Source organism: Gymnoscopelus braueri (genome assembly GCF_963280865.1).
Source record: "Gymnoscopelus braueri genome assembly, chromosome: 3".
NCBI classification, from domain to species: Eukaryota; Metazoa; Chordata; class Actinopteri; order Myctophiformes; family Myctophidae; genus Gymnoscopelus; species Gymnoscopelus braueri.
This window is the reverse complement of record NC_137612.1, coordinates 9,731,183-9,746,417: the sequence shown is the minus strand read 5'-3', so window position 1 is coordinate 9,746,417 and position 15,235 is coordinate 9,731,183. Positions and strand designations below refer to the sequence as shown.

General features: G+C 42.1%; 1 protein-coding gene across 4 annotated transcripts in view; it reads left to right on the top strand.

The window, feature by feature from the left end:
- cpne5b (copine Vb) overlaps positions 1–15,235 on the top strand; it is a gene marked incomplete at both ends in the record, with an annotated part of 314,866 nt that overhangs the window by 282,085 nt on the left and 17,546 nt on the right. For all 4 annotated transcript variants that reach the window (XM_080425210.1, XM_080425209.1, XM_080425211.1 and 1 more), the window contains 4 exons: positions 1,744–1,805; positions 7,277–7,323; positions 10,609–10,790; positions 12,004–12,131. In XM_080425210.1, the coding sequence (XP_080281336.1) occupies positions 1,744–1,805; positions 7,277–7,323; positions 10,609–10,790; positions 12,004–12,131 (419 nt within the window). The remainder of the gene's footprint in view (positions 1–1,743; positions 1,806–7,276; positions 7,324–10,608; positions 10,791–12,003; positions 12,132–15,235) is intronic.

Sequence of the window (15,235 nt, the reverse complement as noted above, 5' to 3'; positions counted from 1 at the left end):
ACTGTGGATTGCAATCCAATCCAATCCACTTTATTTATAGAGCACAATTTAAAACAACAGTGTTGAACCATGTACACACAGTAAAAAAAAAATACAAGAGCAAAAACAATACACAACTAGAAAAAGTGCTCCTCGGAGCACAGGTCAGGTAGGTTATTGTGGCCTCCTGATCGATCATACTCGAGATACATATTCTGTGACTACTTGAAAAGGTCAGAAAATCAAAACATTGTTGGCAATGGCTGCACGCAGCCATTCTGGCTGTTGGCAAAACGACTAAATTGGGGGGGAAATAATTGGCTAATTTAAAGGTAGGGTAAGTGATTTTCTTTGGTTAAAATAAGTGTTAAATAGCTCTGTATTCTGATAGTACTCATTGCTATACAGTGTTTGTTCAGTAAACGGAGTCTCCTTGTCTCTCCAGCTCTTTATAAAACAGAAAATGCATTTTCGTTTCAGTTTCAGTTTCATTTCCAATTTTATCCAACCAGGATAGAGAACTCAATCAGGATATAGATTAAACAAGTGAAATTGGAAGTGATGACACTAAGAAATGAGCATGCAAAATTGGAACTGGAACACTATAAAAATGATGCTTAAAAATGGGTACTTTCTCCTGATTGGCTGAGATTTTGACACCAACCGGAAAATGTATTTTCTGTTTATTAAAGAGATGGAGAGACGGGGAGACTCCTGTTACTGAACAAACACTCTATAGCAATGATTACTATCAGAATATAGTGCTTTAACCTTTTAACAAAATACTTTTAGTTTTAACCCAAAAATATCACTTATACCTTTAAATTTAAAAAAATAATAATAATAATCTTTAATTGGAAAAGTAATGTGATAACGAATCCCATTGCACTACTCTAAGATATGCAGTGGTGGAAAGTAACTAAGTAGATTTACTTAAGTACTGTACTTAGTACAATTTTGAGGTATTTGTACTTTACTTGAGTATTTCCAATTTCTAATACTTTTAATTTTACTCCACTACATCTCAGAGGCAAATATTGTAGGCTACTTTGACTCCACTACCATTATTTGAAAACTTTAGTTACTAGTTACTTTGCAGATATAAATTATTATGTTATAAAACATTAACCACTTTAGCCCTATTTTATACCTAGGCTATTTGAAAATAGCCGATCTACAAGCTCACAACGCGTCGTGAGCTTGTAGATCTGCTATTTTCCAACATTTTGATACCAATACTTTTGTACTTTTACTCAAGTACATTTTTAATTGCAATCCGGACTTTTACTTGTAACAGAGTACTTCTACATTGCAGTATTGACACTTTTACTTAAGTAAAAATTTGAGTACTTTTTCCACCACTGAAGATAAGTAAGATCTGGAAGTTCAGAGTGGGAGTATAACATGCCGTGCTGTAGGGATCAATTTCCATCTCCCCGTGTTCCCTATTACTGAGGCACGCACCGCACACAAAAAAATGCCTCTCATCCTATTTTCAAACTCACCTTTCAACGCTTAAAATAAACCCATCAGTCATCCTGGTAGCAGTGGGCCTCCACAGCCCACATCTTTTCCTCACCGGAGGAGGTGTGTGGTTGGTGTTATTAGTGAGCCTTCGCTAATGACAAGCTGGTTGCATACCTCTCGTTATCAAGTCAGCATATGGCAGCAGTTTTGTGTTTTGACAGAGAGAAAAGCTACGGGTTATACTACGATGTGTAACACGCCATATGTTCTCTGTCCCTGTCGCTTACTCATCCCCAGGTGACCCTGCTGTCTTTCTCGGTGGAGGCGGAGTGTACCTTCTTGGATTACATCAAGGGAGGGTGAGTGGGAGTGAGCGAGTGAGTGAGTGAGCAGCACATATACAGTATGTTGGCTTGAATGTGGATTGACGCAATACCTCAAGCTCAAAGCTTTACTGTACCATAGAAAAATCACGCTGGTGATAATTAATAAGTGTTTCTAGTAATTGAAATGTACGGTAATTAGCACACTCTCACTTAACCACTTAGACCCTGTGTATTTTGTTGACGAGGGTCCCCCAGGGGTCTACACTCGGTTCCCTACTCCCCCCCCCCGCCTCTACACCAAATGTCTTCGCCGGAAATTAGGGATTTCCGGCGATATTGACTTTTTTGCCGATATTCCGAAATTGTCCAACTCCTAATTTCCGATACCTACTATATATCAACCGATTCCGATATATGCAGTATCGGTTATGCAAAAGTCAACTAATTGTTAGGTGACATCACATATCTAATAAAATAAAATAGCTATAATATCAATATAATATCTAATAAATCTAATATAATACAATACAGTGATGTTGTTAGGTTTTCAATTAAGTGAGTCCTGGGACTCACTAGTGGTCATTTGAATGAGTCCCACTAATCTTAGATTAGATGTTGGCCTATTTGACAGTGCAGAAGCATAATTGCCTTGATGCCTATAACATTAACGAGCATCAACGAGCGTCAGCTGGACACAGACACACACACCTGACTTCTGCAGTGCTCTAATTTGAAAGTGACTGATTAAAAAAAAAACGATACAGATATTTTCCGATATTACATTTTTATTCTAATATCGGGAGGCCTATAATACCGGACATCCCTACCGGAAATAACCGATCTGCAAGCTCACAGTGCTTGCAGATCAGCTGTTTTTGCAGCATGTTCGCCTATTTTTCACTGAATGTTCGACAGTGCCACTATACACTCATTGAGGAATACAGTGAAATTCAGGCAACAGTCAGGCAGGATGAAAAACACTTCTTTATTCAACAATACAGAATATGTCAGATCACAAGAAAGCCCCGATTCGCTGGGTAGCATCTGTGGCTTGAGGCTAAGCACTTTATTTTTTGAATGTGTGCATGTATGGAGAAGCGCAGGCACCATTATTAAACGCGGAGCACTCAGTGGATATTGGGGATGGTTGACCGAGACCGACAGAGATAATCCAAATGTCAAAATGTATTAAAAAAAAAAGCATAAAAAGAATCTCTGTCAGCCTCATACTAGGCTATATACCTAAGGTTAGGTCAGGTCATTCGTTGCTTGTTGGGTAGTGGTATGTAATGAGGCATTTATTAAACGTTATCGTCAACCGGTTGAAACCGGCTGTAGCTGGCTGCCGGGCTTTTAACCCATTGAAACAGGGAACGCACCTGTGTAACCATGCACTTTAGCCATTACATTACGCTTTGGCTATTCAAAAATAGCCGATATACAAGCTCATAGCGCGGCACCGAGTGCCGCGCTATGAGCTTGTAGATCTGCTATTTTTTTGAAAAATCTTGAAAATTTGTGCAAACATTTTGAACTCAAATCTTTGCTTCTGGGGGGGGGTCCCTGGAACAACATCTTTTGAGATGGGGGTCCGCGGCCAAATACATATCATTTTGTAAAAATAAATTGTGTACATTTGTAGAATCCCCAGAAGCAAAGATTTGAAATACAAATGTTCGCTTTAAAAAATGTACATTCAAAGATTTGCACACATTTTCATGATTTTTCAAAATCAATTGCAGATCTACAAGCTCATAGCGCGGCACCGTGCTATGAGCTTGTAGATCTGCAAATTTTTTTAATAGCCAAAATATTAGATAATGGTTAAAGTGGTTAAAACCTAAAATAGACAGATATGATTTCCCGGTCTTAATGGGTTAAACAGCATTGTGTGCATGCAGCCCCTGACACTTTTATATAATGTGTATTTGACAGAACTTCCCAGGTGAACAATACCTTTCAGACAGGATGGATGGTGACTCAATTACTGCCTCCACCCCCCTATGGCGTTGGATGAGCTGTCATGAGGGGTTTTATGGGCCTGTGGCAGACTTTGACAAGTGTGACAGATCTCTGCTCACTGCTCCTGGGCTCAAGACGGTCGATAATACGGCGGCGACCTCAAGACTGGCCCTCACTTCAGTGAAGTCCCCCCCCTACACAGTGAAGTCCTGGGCGTTAATTTAACTCAGAGACCCCCATGTGTTTTTACACTATGACAGGGGGGTGTCCTGGCTTTTTTGGAAGGGGGCCGTATTTGAAAATATGAAAATACTTTAGGGTTGACGGCATCTCCTGTCACACAGTACGTACAGATCGTAACAAAGTCACATCGTTAGCCTCATAGCACATTTTGCCTAACTCACTTTTTGGTCAAATTTACATTTTTGCCCAGCTCTGCTCTCCTAACACTGCTGCAGCATTGTGCCGTATTGCCTACGTCCTAAGCCAATCAGAATGCTTGTTACATTCCAAAATGACTTAGGCAGAAAGTGATTTTAAGTCAATTTTTTGACTTAAGCAGCATTCTGATAGGCTGAGGATATAGGCAATAAGGCAGGATGGATCAGCAGTGTTAGGAGAGTAGAGTTAGGCAGAAATAAATAAAGGTAGATAAACATGACTTGGGAAAAATGAGTTTTTTTGCTTTCTGCCTAAGTCAGAGTCTAGGTGATCAGGCAGAAAGTGTTTATTTTTGTTTTGCCTCTCCTGAAACCCTTAAACATATGAGTTAGGCAATTATGCTGTTGTTTGCAGTGTAGCCAAATGCATTGTACTAGCAGAAATAGCCTGTATCTGCCCAGGTTGATTTCAACTTCAATAGACGAATTTCACATGACTAATAGGCTACTGGCGGGCCATAAATAATACATTTTAGGAAGGTAAGCCGCGGGCCACCTAAAATCTGCCCCTCGTGCCACGATTAGCCACCGGGCCAACTTTGGACATGATGTCTGCACTGTGATTATGATGACTTTGATGAAATGTTGGAATGTACTTTCCTCTTGTGACACAGGAGAACAGGAAAAACAGCCCAAAATGCTACACATCTGTGGGGATTATTTTTCTCTTTTTTATACTAACATAGTACTCTGGCATTGCAGCTTCCGCTGTGCTCGCTCTGTGAACCAAAATTGACTGAAAACCAATGTAATCATCAAAATAACCATTTGGGAAAATGGTGCCCCCTTTCAAAAAGCTCAAAATGTCTCATATAGAGAGCACCATCTCACCTTCTGAGGCTGTCATGCTGGGCCTTAATGGGCCGTTGGTTCCACCATTCACAACCAGAAGATGAGAGGCCCTGGAGGGGCGTAATGGGATAAAATAGGATGATGGGTGCTCTCAGTCACATTTATGGTGGTTTATGACATCTCTCTTAGCGGGGAAATTGGTTTGAACCATATCAACTTCCACAATGGCAGCAGGGCTTAGCGTAGGAAGAGCTATCATTATACAAGGCTAAGATTGAAACGTATATAGACTATTGTTTTGTGCTTGGGTCGAGAGCAGTAGTAGTAAAATTACCATGCAAGTCAATATTCATAGTCAATATTTCTGTTATAAGTGGGTGGATGTGACTGACTGATTGTTTGATTAGTGTTTTTATTGACAAAACTCAGAATACATGAATATTTTATATCTGTCAAAAGGATAAAAAAACGGTGGAGGGTAGTCCTCAGTGTCAATTTATAAACGCTCAGTTACTAATGAATAAACTACTGTATAACTGTGGAATTTACTGTAAAAAGGAGCAGCTGTAAAGTACTAATATGGTCTTATATGGTCTCATTACTTAATAATTCAGTAATGATAAGTTCAATCAGTCAGCATATCCCACACTCCTGTCTATGATGAAACTTGATAATCAGCCAACAATACCAGAATATTCAACAAAATATGTAATAAGTCATCAGTAAGTAATTTACTAATACTGTAGTTTGTTCATGATCTTTTTAACTGTTTCTAAAGATCAATTATTATAAACATGTTGACTCAGACTCCCAAGTGGACAACAATGCATATCCTGAGGGAATTTAATCAACTCTTTGTAATGGGTTCATGACTTCACTGTTCTTCATGAATGAATAAAGCCAAGTAATTATAATGCTGAGGTCTTGGGGGTCTGGCTGTGGTATATCTCTGTCCCTCCAGGCCAAAAGGTTAATGCTAAAGGGTTTTACACATTCGTTTTATTGTCATTCTGTTTGGGACTGCATTATCTAATGGGATGATGTCCGTGGCCTATAATCACATCGTTATGATTTAGTAAGGAGAAGAGCAGTGGTGATAAAAGTACTACATATTTTTTTTACTGAAGTAAAAGTATCAATACCACAATGTAGACATACTCTGTTACCAGTAAAAGTCTGCATGGTATTCAGAATTTACTTCAGTAAAATGAATGCATGTTTTCAAAATCTACAAAGTAACTAGTAACTCAAGATTTCAAATAATTGTAGTGGAGTGAAAAGTACATATTTGTCTGTGAGATGTAGTGGAGTAGAAGTAAAAGTATAGAAAATTGGAAATACTCCAGTAAAGTAGAATTACCTGAACATTGTACTTAATTACAGTACTTGAGTAAATGTACTTAGTTACTTTACACCACTGGAGAAGAGAGAGCTCCATGAGTGGGTATACAGCATTGTGATTTGCAGTTAAAGGAACATTTCCTCTTTTTTATGTCCTCTCCTCAGTTGTAAACCTCGACAACTACTTTGACATGAGGGGGAGGAAGAGCCTTTGCGTTATTTGCCGAGTCGTCTACAACTAACGCAGTGAGCGTATAGGAGTCAGATTTTTCTAACAGCAAAAAATATAATAAAAGTATTTCAATTGTGGCGATTTACGAACGTAACTCGGTTTCATTTTATCCACGGTCCTTTTCCATTGCAGGAAGGCACATTGAGGGGAAAATGCGCAGCAGGCAGGTTCCGGGGAGCAAATTAAGCCCCTGGTGAGGACCAATTATATGAAGATAAGGTTGTAAATGGGTGGAGGGCTCCTTTAAGTGGTTCATCGGTCATCTTGCTTGCTACTTCCAAACGGACCTGTAGGGGTTTGGCAACCCTCAGTGTTTACTTAACTATGAGAGAGTACAAATGTAACCAAATGGACCCTTTGGTTACATTTGTACATTTGTGTTTCTCGTCCCATCCCTCAGATCTTTGACACGATGGAATTGTAAAACGTTTGTTAAATACATCTGAACGGGAGAATTGAATGTGTTCATATAAATGCACCGTCAAGAGCAATGTTTCTGTTGTTGCAGGATGTATTGATTCAAAGAGGTGCTCTCTTCTTGAGGGTAAAATGTTTGTGCGTGCGTGCGTGCGTGCGTGCGTGCGTGCGTGCGTGCGTGCGTGCGTGCGTGCGTGCGTGCGTGCGTGCGTGTGAACCAGTGTGAGAGCATTGGTATTATGAGGGTTGACTTGTAATTGTTGCTGTGTGGTTGGTCTCTTCCTGAATGTTTTTTCCTCTTTTGGTTTCTCGTTCCACAGGACCCAGATCAATTTCACTGTAGCCATCGATTTCACCGCGTCTAACGGTGAGTGATGCTACAGGCCATGTGTGTGTGTGGGGTCAACGATAGATGGGGGGGCTCTTTGACTGTGGCACATCTGGAGTGCGGGAATCAATGTCGCACGCACGCACGCACGCACGCACGCACGCACGCACGCACGCACGCACGCACGCACGCACGCACGCACGCACGCACGCACGCACGCACGCACGCACGCACGCACGCACGCACGCACGCACGCACGCACGCACGCACGCACGCACGCACGCACGCACGCACGCACGCACGCACGCACACAGTGGTGTAAAGTAACTAAGTACATTTACGTACTGTACTTAAGTACAACTTTGAGGTATTTTTTTTACTTTAATGGAGTATTTCCAATTGTCAATACTTTTACATCTCTGAGGAAAATATTGTTATTTTACGCCACTACAATTATATGAAAACTTTAGTTATTAGTTACTAGTTTTGATTATTATTACAAAACACACTAACCGCTTCAGCCGTATATATTTTTCGCCCATATGAAAATAGCAGATCTACAAGCTCACAATGCGTTGCGATGCGACACATGAGCTTGTAGATCGGCTATTTTCTAAAGATTTTTTATGCATTTTGAACTTGTGAAATGGGACAATGAGTAGGACTATACTTTTACTTTTGGTACTTTAGGTATATTTTGATACCGTTGTACTTTTACTCAAGTACATTTTGAATACGGGACTTCTAATTGTAACAGAATATATCTACATTGCAGTTCTGATACTTTTACTTAAGTAAAACATGTGAGTGCTTCTTCCATCACTGTCTGTAGTGCGCAAATCAATCATTGGCACACGTGCGTGCGCACACACTCACACACACACACACACACACACACACACACACACACACACACACACACACACACACACACACACACACACACACACACACACACATGCACCACCACCTAAATGACCCCCCCCCCCTTTTCCTAAATGCTCTGTCAATGTTCTCTTACCACCCGTTGTGTTGTGACTTGAAAATAGCATTCATGCGTTTTAGCCTCCATGGATGGCAGAGCGATCGCTCAGCTTGACAAAAAAAGTCTTTCCGCTCGGCTGCTGAAAAGGCCACACTTAAGTCTAATTAAGCCACTCAACTGATGTTAATTATGCCTGTAAACATTGCTGCCGTGAAATTATCTGGAAGGGAAGACAAACTTGGCATTGTGTTTGTAAGGTAATTAATGGGGGGTAAAAAAAAAAGGATTGGGTCATTAATCCGTTTTTGGAGCTTCCCAACCGAAAGGAGAAGAAAGCTTGACGTGCTGTTTATTTATTTTAGACTTTAGATGGTGAGAGCCCAAAAGTATGACAGTTTTGTCGCCTCGTAATGATCTCAGCAATAACCAGAAAGCAAGGTGATATGTTCCATTAGATAATAGAAACATTTGTTTTAATCCATGGGTTTTAAAGCGAACATTTTTAACTCTGATCTGTGCTTCTGGGGGGTCCCTGGAACAACATATTCTGAGATAGGGGTCTGTGCCCAAATACGTATCCTTTTGGGGGTCCTTGACAGGGAAAAGTTGGAGCACCACTGATATAGCAACATACTGTTAGGATTTAGAAAACATTTTTAGATATGTATTTGGCCGCGGACCCCAATCTCAAAATGTTTTGTTCCAGGGACCCCCCCAGAACAATACAATTACTGGACTGAATCTTGGAGGTTTAATAAAACAGCATCCATCTCTTGCTATATAACAAACATGGATTCTATGCCTTTCCTCAAATGTAATATAAGGCCTCTGCAGAATATGAACGTGTTTCCAGGTTTAACAGTGTCATCTTGGCAACAATAATGTGGATAATTATGCAGCACATTTGACATACTATCAAAATGCAATGCAATGTGCTTGAAAGCACTAAAGTAGGTACTGTAATGATGAAAGAAAACAAAAAGAGTAAAACAGACAGGTAAAACCGACATAAAGTAGGAAATAAATATTAGAATAGAAAAAGAAAAGTTTGTTTTAAAAGAAAATATAGCTAACGTTTTGAATCGAGCTACAGTGGGGTTTTACTTTCCCATTAGACGAAGGTCGATAGACTCTTGGAGCGGTCGTGTTCGTGTTACGTGTTCTAATAGACTTTTAGATCATTCAGCATCGTGCCACAAAGGTTATGTTGATTGGTCGTAAGTGGAAAGCCATTTGGATGAACTGAATGTTTCACAGTAGCTTCACACCAGGAGCAATTAGGTCTATTCACCCAGGCACCCTCCTTTCTTTCCTCAAACAACTCATTAGGAAACACTAAAGTCATTTCATATTAACAATCCAGCAGGGTATTCATTGGAAGAGCTTCAGAAAAAATGCAATTTATTGCACCTATAAAGTTTATAGTTGAACTAGGTGGCCGTGCACGGTGCATCCAGGGTGCTGTGAGGGCAAAAACCATCGTTATCTTTTATGAGACGACATCTGCATGTAGCCTAACCCCAGAGATGTGACAGACACTCAGGCTGGTTATTGGTATTAATAAAATATGCTTTCTGCATAATGTGTTCCAGCTGTGCATTCTACTGCTATTATAATAACATAACTGGAGCATCATTTTGATATATACATTCATATTGCACTGTTAGCTACTTTCAACCTGTCATCCCTATATGGGTAAAATCCAGTGGTGTAAAGTAACTATGTACATTTACTCAAGTACAATTTTACTTGAGTAAAAGTACAAAAGTATTGGTGTCAAAATGTACTTAAAGTACCAAAAGTAGGAAGTACTCATTGTGCAGAATGTCCCATTTCACAAGTTTTCAAATGTATAAAATTTATAAAAAATCCTTTGAAAATAGCAGATCTACAAGCTCACAATGTGTCACATCGCAACTCATTGTGAGCTTGTAGATCGGCTATTTTCAAATGGACAAAATGGCCGAAATGTGTATAGGGCTGAACTGGTTAATGTATGTTTTGTAATAGTAATCAAAATCTACAAAAAGTAACTAGAAACTGAAGTTTGAAAATAATTGTAGTGGAGGTAAAGTACAATACAATATGTGAGATGTCGTGGAGTAGAAATAAAAGTATTGAAAATTGGAAGTACTCCAGTAAAGTAAAAGTACCTCAAAATTGTACTTAAGTACAGTACTTGAGTAAATGTACTTAGTTACTTTACACCACTGCTCTCTTGATCAGGTCTGCGGTATGGTACTGCATTTTCACCAATCGCCCCAGAATAGGGACACTAGCTAAGGTTCATGTGGTTAATAATGACACCCTTGTTTATGTTCTAACTTTTCTCCCACCAGGTAACCCCTCTCAGTCCACGTCGCTGCATTACATGAACCCCTACCAGATGAATGCCTATGCCATGGCCCTGAAGGCCGTGGGGGAGATCATCCAGGACTACGACAGTGACAAGATGTTCCCCGCCTTGGGCTTCGGAGCCAAACTGCCGCCCGATGGACGGGTTTCACATGAATTCCCCTTGGTGAGTGTGTGACCCCCATGACCTCTTTCTGCATTTCAATAACATGAAGGGCGTCTTATTGATATGTATGGATTTGTGGCCTCCTCATTATTGGTGGTAATTATTGACTTTGTGTATTACACAGAAATATCCTCAGTTAATTTATACATTGGTAAAACTCCATCCTATATTAAAACTGGCTTAATCCATTCAATCTGGGAACGCATCTGTGTAATTTTAGATGTCTTTGGCTATTATAAAATAGCAGATCTGCTATTTTTGAAAAATCTTGAAAATGTGTGCAAATCTTTGAATATATATGTTACAGTATGATTGGAGAACCAGTACGATTGAAGAAAGCGCGCTCGTTTTTACCACCCACCCAGCACTAGAGGGAGCCACAAGCCAGGCTTGTGCACAAACATATATGGCCACACACACACACACACACACACAGTCACACACACACACACACACACACACACACACACGCGCACACACACGCGCACGCGCACGCGCTCATGCTTTTTTTGGTTTATTGAAAGCAGGACTGTTTAGATACTTTTATTGTGTTCTGGCTTTTGTTTTACTTTCTCCCTGACACACACACACACACACACACACACACACACACACACACAGTGATCCATGAAAAGAACTATTCTGTCCCTATCGGTTTACAAATCAAACGGCGCTGAGTCGACTAGTGGAGCGTCGGCCGGTCACCGCGGGCACTCGCGCCTGGAGGCGCGAGGGCGCGCTTCCTCGGCCTCAAGCTCCACTAAGTCGGCGCGCCGTGCGTGTGAACGCGTGTTCAGCGTTCCCCTCATAGATATTATGGTTCCCCTAGCGTAGCTTCCTGGTTGCTATGTGGGGGGGAACAACAAAAGACAGGTCTCCGTCGGCGCATCAAAGCCCCGCCTCTCCGCGCTCTCCTTCTCCTCCTCCTCGGAGGAGGAGAAGGAGAGAAGGAGAGGACGGGACGGGTTATTACGCGAGGAGGAGGAGGAGGAGGAGGCTCCTCTTCCTCGCGAGCCTCGCGTAATAACCCCCCGCCTCGCAGCGCCGTCCTCCTCCTCCTCCTCGCGAGCCTCGCTAATAAACCCTGTCTCGAAAAGCCCCGCCTCGCCCCGAAGGAGCCCCGTGCCTAAAAACGAGCGCTCTGTCTTCAATCGTACTGGTTCTCCAAACGTACTGTGACATATATATTTTGGTGGTTCTCTCTCCTCTTCAGAACGGTAACACAGAGAACCCCTACTGTAACGGCATCGAAGGCATCCTGGAGGCGTACCACCAGAGTCTGAAGACCGTCCAGCTGTACGGGCCGACCAACTTCGCTCCCGTGGTCAACCATGTTGCCAGGTGATGGCAACAATCTTTCTTTTCCTTTTTTTCTCCCAATTCCCCATTTTCCCCCCACATTTCGTGTGTGTGTCAATCACTGCCAACCCCTACAGTTGTGTGTGTCATTTAGGACAACAAAGGGTTCCCAAACATTTCAGGCCGCTAACCCCACAAAATAATCATATTTGAACTGGGGACCCCCCCACCCTAACAAGCACTTGGAATTGTAGTGGGGCATTACATTTAGTTTAAATGTATAGAAAGGAACCACTGATGTAGGAGGGTGTAGACGAGTAGCCTGGCCAATTTCAGGCTAGTAGCACGTGCGGAGGAAAAATGCTATCCCACCCACTCCCTCCCTACTGAACAGGTGCAATTTAGTTACATTTATGCACTCTCCGAGTTCAAATTAACTCTGTGATAAGACTTCCTCGCACAAATCTCAAAGCTTCAGTGACCACATACATCTGTTTGATGGAGTATACACGAGAATGCTACGAATGGCACTAGGTATCACATGGACGGACCACATCAGAAATGAGGACCTCATGGGGGCCTACCACGTGGGTCACAGACAAAGTCAGAGAGAGAAAGATGAGGCTGGCACCCGGAACTAGTGGCAAGCAAACTGACACTATGGGAGCCAACCCAGGGCAAAGCCAGGAAAGGCAAGAAGCTGCACCACCTACGTAGAAGCACTGCGGCGAGACAGCTTAGCTAACAACACTGCAGAGCTCAAGACCCTGATGTTAGATAGGAGAGTGTGGAGGGCAGAGATTCAGGAGTCCTGAGTTGGTGTTGGCTAGACCACACTCTCGCATCGCATACATCTGTTGTACATTCAGTGCTTCTCAACAGACAAGTCAACACTGTTTGACATAATTTGATAAAAACTCCACGATCGATGCAGGAGGCAACTCATTTTGTGATGTCACAGTGTTTGCACACACACATTTGAAATATGTATGTACTGTATGTCCACATAAACAGAAGTACAAGAATGCCTTGTACAAAGGACATAAACACTGCCAGTGCAGTCTGACAATAGGAAAACAGCCAGTTACAAAGTGCAATAGACGGCATTACATTGTTACATACAATATAGTTGACATACTGTGTCAGACACAGCGGACATAAATCATGGATAATGGAAACAACGCCTCCTCCAAATTGAGCGGCTTCCTATAATAGCCGATACCGAGCAGTACCTTGGCAACTGCTTGGCCACACACACACAGACACACACAGACACAGACACAGACACACACACACACACACACACACACACACACACACACACACACACACACACACACACACACACACACGCACACACACTCACTCACCGCGGCTATCACTGGCCGTCTGCCCTTCAAGCGTCAAGCATAGAATGAAACTGAATGGCAGACGGTGACATTGGTCACCGCTGGCCTCTGTGACGCGCGATTCCCTTTCTTCCACTTAAAGCCAGAGTCAGTCCTTCCATAATGGCTGCTCCCTCGATTTGTGTCTCAGTGGTTTAGAAGAGCATATCGTTGCTTATCGGGGCCAAGAAACCTCTTATCTCCATATCCATAACTTTTTGTGTTTTGTTTTCTCGTAAATTAACGGCCCTACTTGATCATACTACAGCAGCGGTTCTCAACCAGTGGTCCGGGGACCACCAGTGGTCCTTGAGGGGTTTCCAGGTGGTCCCCAGCTAAATGATGGAGAGTTGGAAACCAAGTGGACCTTTATAGATCGTAAACTCTTGAGAGCGTAAAATGAAACCAAATGGACCCTTACGGGTCCATTTGGTTTCATTTTACGCTCTCAAGAGTTAAATTATTGTTAAACATCTGCATTACTTATTTAAGTAATTGTTATTTTGATCAACGTTTGCCTATTGTCTCTCCTATTGGTACCAACATCAATACAGCATGGATGGAATTGTGGACAAAATCTTATCCAACAACGATAACAAAATATTCTTAGTAGTCTTGGCTCTGAGAGTCTAAATCTCATCAAACGGTGGTTCCGTGGCTGAAATGCTGAATAAATAATGGCCTTTGATATGAAAAGGGTTGAAAACCACTGCACCACAGCGTCACACAAAAGCAGCAGATCCACAAGCTCGAAACGCGGCGCGAAGCGACGCGTTTGGAGCTTGTGGATCTGCTGCTTTTAATGCTTTTGAATCGGAAATCCCGAAAAGTTACCAGTTTTGGACATATATGAGGTTTCCACCCCCGACAGTGACGATATCTCTGCTGCTATAGAAGCGGTAAATTGGAAGTGACAAAAATGCGTGAGCATGAACTGAGACAGGGTGACAGCCTGTCGTTAAGACTGGCTTATTAGCTGTGCGGAACCAAATGACAAATAGGGCCGAGGGCCCGTGGGCGGTAACATAACATGCACTGACAGATCACACAGCTCCCACACAGAAAAGCTTGTATCTCCATGTTTCAACTTTTTGTGTGTAATTTAATGCCCTACTTTGTTTTACAAGAGTGTAGCGCTCAATTAGTGAAAATTGCCTTCTAACGGAAATTTTGGAAAGTGGTTAAGTCTGTCTTTTATAAAGATTGAACCAATGAAACGTGTGATATGTTTTGGTTAAAACAAACGTTTTTTTGTTAAAAGGTTATTTTCTGATAGTAATCATTGCTATAGAGTGTTTGTTCAGTAGCAGGAGTCTCACCCTGTCTCTCCAGCTCTTTAATAAACATCAGTGCCCATACCCTAGATGGGGTTGGCGAAAGGGCCTTTCTGTGTGGAGTTTGCATGTTCTCCCCGTGTCCCCTAGGGGTAGGTACCCTCACAAAAACATGCAGTAATCCTGGTCTCTATACCGCCTCCCCCTGGTCAGCCGGGGCGCCTGATGGAGGGGAAAGGAACTGGTTGGAATAACGTGTTCCTTCCACGCGCTACGTCCAACCAGGGAACCTCCCCCCTGTCAGGTGATAAGAAGCGGCTTGCTAGCTCTCATGCATTGAAGGAGGCATGAGCTCGGCTCTAGGCTCTCCCTAGGCTGGCAGAGGGAGTGTAGCGCCCAGGATCACATAGACAATTGACACTGGGTGAAAAAATGGGTTACAAAAAATGTAAGTAATACAAAAATGAAATAAACCGAAAATACA